Below are 4,058 nucleotides of genomic sequence, written 5' to 3'. Positions count from 1 at the left end.
CTCACACAAGCATTCGACTATTAGCAGAGAGAAAAGGACGGAGGAGGCGTCAGGTAGACCTGACAGGCGGACCTGATCAGGTGTAGGTAGGTCACTCACTATCAGGTAGTGATAGTGAGTGGCCACCCTAATTTAATTTGGAGGGTAGCCACAGTCTGCTGTTCACGAAGAGACGGCTGGCCTTCTCCTATCCTGTCTTCGCTTTCGGGACGATAAGACCTTAACAGTTACAGTTCCCTCTATCAAACCTCTAAAAAAATAGTAATAATAATATATAAAAATAATTGAAGGATTTTTTCAAGAAGAGCCTAACTAACCCCCTCTTTTCAGCTCTCTTCTCATTGGTGGACGAGTCCAGGTCACAGCAGCCCCCGCCCAGCGAGGCCACTAATCTCACCAAGGCCAAGCTGTGCATACCCGGTAACGAGCAATCTATTAATCATTGTAAGAATGCCCTGTCTGCTGAGGTGACGGCCCACTTCCATCCGGAGAAGAAGTTAACCATTCTGACGTCGTCCTGTGTCTATGTGTCCAATGGTCCTCCAGGTAAGAAGAGGAGGAAGAGGGGAAGGAAGAAAGAGGGAGAAGGAGGAGGAAGAAGAAGGAGGGGGAGAAGAAAAAAAAAGAAGAATATGAAGAAAAGTGAAAGGAAGAGAAAGAAAAAGAGGGAGGAAAAGAAGAGGAAGAGGAGGAAGAAGAAAGAGGTGAATAGTCAATCCAAAATAACCTCATTGAAAGTGGCATATAGCTGACACTTGACTGGCACACAGTAACGCGCGGGTTCGATCCCAGCAAAGAACTCATCGTGAGTGGGGGAATTTCTGTCCGATAAGTTCGACTCATCGATCATCCCAAGCGATAAAAATCATCGTGAATGGCGGACCATTTAGGTATATGTGATCCAATAAGATATCGAATTCTCATCTCTATTCGTCCACATTCTGTTTCATGTTCAGTCAAGGGCGCCAATGGTCAGCCCACCAGTCCCATCCGCTGTAGCATGCATGGTTACAGCTTACCCAATCCTGATGAACAGGAGGACCTGGTCACTTTTCACTTCTTCAATGATAACAAGGCTCCAGGAGATGGTATCCTGGTGGAAGCGTACTTTGGAGACGATAAACAGCCCAAACTTACCGAGACTCCTCTCTAAGTAGAGCAGTCGAATTAAGGCCCGTTCTCCCTGGTTTGGAAAAAAATCGTGTCCTGTGAAGTGAAAACACTCTTATTTAAATTGCATTGTCTACATTTCTACGAGGACATTTTGTGTCGTTCGGAGAAAAATCGTGTTTTGAGATGGCATCCCAGTGGAAGCCTACTTTGGAGACCATAAACAACCCACAAACTTAGCGAGACTCCTTTCTAATTGGCGCGGTCGAAAAATAAAGTGGAGCGGAGAGCATAGGCAGAGCTCCATTCTACGTATATGTATGTGTGTCCACACGTAGTCGACCGGCCGTCGATCGACGAGGTGAATCTATGTTGTCGAGGCAGTGTGGACGGTTCAGTCGACATCGTTCGACGGACGGTCAACTATGTATTAACATGAAAACCTTACGCAATTCAGAAATACAAAAGTCTTAGTCTACATCACGTAAATGATGATGGGCTTATCTACAGTGCGTAAATTATGGGCTTAGCTACAGAATGTGAAATGCAGCGAACTACGTCTAATACCTATTGGTTGAGCCAGCCTAGTTATAGCAATCCACGGTGGTAAAACAGTAAAACTCGACTTAAGAGAATCTCTGCAGTCATACAGAGACGTCAAACCCCTTGAAAAAATTTCATCACAAAGAATTTATTCATTTTGATTTAGATTCAGTCATCATATTTATTCAGAAATTATCATCGATAACACCACCATCCAATCGTAAAGTTAAAATTGATACAGATCAACAAACAAAAGAAATAGTCTTTTTTCCCCATTCAAATTTAACAGGTTGTGGGTTGGGGGAACGGCGGGTTAGGAAGAAGACGAAGGCCGGAAAATCCCCACACAAGCCCCCCCCTATCGCCGCCTATGCTAATTCCTTAGCGCTAATGAAAGGTTCGTTCATTATGTAGGTACCTATCTCTCTTTCTCCCTCTCACACAGTAGCTCTCTCTCCCTTCTCTCTCTCTCTCTTTCTCTCTCTCTCTCTTCCCTATTTCCTTCAAAGTCCTCAATTTTCACTAATTTCTCTCTCTCTCTCTCTCTCTCTCTCTCTCTCTCTCTCTCTCTCTCTCTCTCTCTCCCTGGTGGATGCTCTGTAACTTTTACGCTTAAATACTCAACGCCTCCTTTCCTCCCCTTTTCTAGGGGGGAGGGGGCACCTCCAAAAATTTCATCTCTCTCTCTATCCCTCCCCTTTTCTAGGTTAGAGGCCCCAAAATGTTTCATCTCTCCCTCCCTTTTTTCCCTGTCTCTCTCTCTTTCGTTCCCTTTCTTTCTCCCTCTATCTTTCGTCAATATAACAATTTTGGCTAATTTTCTAAAGAGAAGAGTACACGCCAAAAAGACGCCTACGTAAGCTAGAAAACAACTTCTCTCTCTCTATCTCTCTCTTTTTTCTCTCTATCTCTCTCTCTCTCCAGCCAGCCTAGTCAGCTTGGAGGTTAGCGAGTTTGTCCTGTAAGTGCGCGCAAGCTCGCAGGTTTGATTTCCACTAGGGGCTGATCGGTACCTACCTAGCGCATTTTCTACATCTCTACCTTCAAACAGTGGGTGGCTATAGATATCTAGTATCTAATCTGTAATAGATCAGTTGCGCTTACTTGGGTGATGTTTCAAAGTCATAGAGCAGGAAAAATGAGAACCAACGGAATTTTTCTTTTTCTTCTACGACTTCTAGATCCCGAGATAAATCGATTTAAAAAATACCGGTAAATCGTAAAGTTTGACGTCACGGCATACGCTCCCGTAGGCGATGACGTCTCAATTCACAACTCCCGCTTCGTTTGTTTGTGCGCAAGCGTTTCTGCGCATTTTGACGTGAAATCTGACGTCACAACTCTTTGAACCTTTTCATTAGAACAGCAATTGAATTTTCGACCTTTTAAAGTTACTTTTTCGGAGTTTTGACCTCAGATTTGGACTTTTCACAACATTTTACGTAGGAATCGACTTTTTAATAATAATATTTTCCCAATCACAACCCTAGGTAGGCTCCTACCTATAAAATTGTAATTTTTGCCAGCACATTGCTTAAAATCGTCAATCATTTATCAGTCACCAAATATGTATAGTGAAGGTACCTATACCTATTTCAAAAAAAAGTAGGTAGGTAGGTATTTGTGTGACTATTTGTCTTTTCTGCGCGTGGAGTAGGTACCAATATATACGGTAAAAAGTGTAAGGTGGTGATTTAAAGGGGTCTAGGAGTAATGGGTTTCTTCTTTATATTTTATGACAGCCTAGTTAGCTTAGTTGGTAGTGCGTCTGCCTCGTAAGCGCTAGGCCGCGGGTTCGATTCCCGCCCGGGACCAGCCTAGTTAGCTTAGTTGGTAGTGCGTCTGCCTTGTAAGCGCTAGGCCGCGGGTTCGATTCCCGCCCGGGGCGGGGATAATGTTCGTTCTCGGAACGGCTGGCTTTCCTCCTATCCTGTCTTCCTTCTCTCTTCGATTTCGGGACGATAAGACTGTTCTCGGAACGGCTGGCTTTCTCCTATCCTGTCTTCCTTCTCTCTTCGATTTCGGGACGATAAGACCATAGCAGTTATACAGTTCCCTCTGTCAAACCTCTTAAAAAAAAAAAATTATTATACTTTTTGTGAGGAGTGCGAGAGTTTCCCAGAAGTTTCAAAAATTAGATTTTGTATAAATAAAAGTGCATGGTCTAGATTCGTTCATGGAACAGGGCTCAGGCTTAAGTTTCGAAAGTAGATTTTGTAAAGTCCTCGTTCGTGGAATAGGGCCCAGGCTTCAGTTTCCAAATTAGATTTAGTTAAATAACGGGCCGAGTTCAGAGTCGTCATTCATAGAATAAGGCCCAGGCTTAAGTTTCCAAATTAGATTTAGTTAAATAAAAGTGTAGAGTCGTCTTTCATTGAATAGGGCCCAGGCTTCCGTTTCCAAAT

General features: G+C 43.6%; 1 protein-coding gene across 1 annotated transcript in view; it reads left to right on the top strand.

Annotated features, from left to right (window-relative positions):
• Positions 1 to 1,578, top strand: part of LOC103516040 — a 3,544-nt gene extending 1,966 nt beyond the window's left edge. Inside the window, exons 2-3 of the mRNA XM_017446879.1 lie at positions 308 to 546; positions 957 to 1,578. Coding sequence (XP_017302368.1) covers positions 308 to 546; positions 957 to 1,153 — 436 coding nt within the window. The 3' untranslated portion in view covers positions 1,154 to 1,578. The remainder of the gene's footprint in view (positions 1 to 307; positions 547 to 956) is intronic.
• The last annotated feature ends 2,480 nt before the right edge of the window (positions 1,579 to 4,058 follow it).

This window comes from Diaphorina citri, unplaced genomic scaffold (genome assembly GCF_000475195.1).
Source record: "Diaphorina citri unplaced genomic scaffold, Diaci psyllid genome assembly version 1.1 scaffold50, whole genome shotgun sequence".
Classification (NCBI taxonomy): Eukaryota; Metazoa; Arthropoda; class Insecta; order Hemiptera; family Psyllidae; genus Diaphorina; species Diaphorina citri.
The sequence above is the reverse complement of the archived record's forward strand: the minus strand, read 5'-3'. Positions and strand labels throughout refer to the sequence as shown.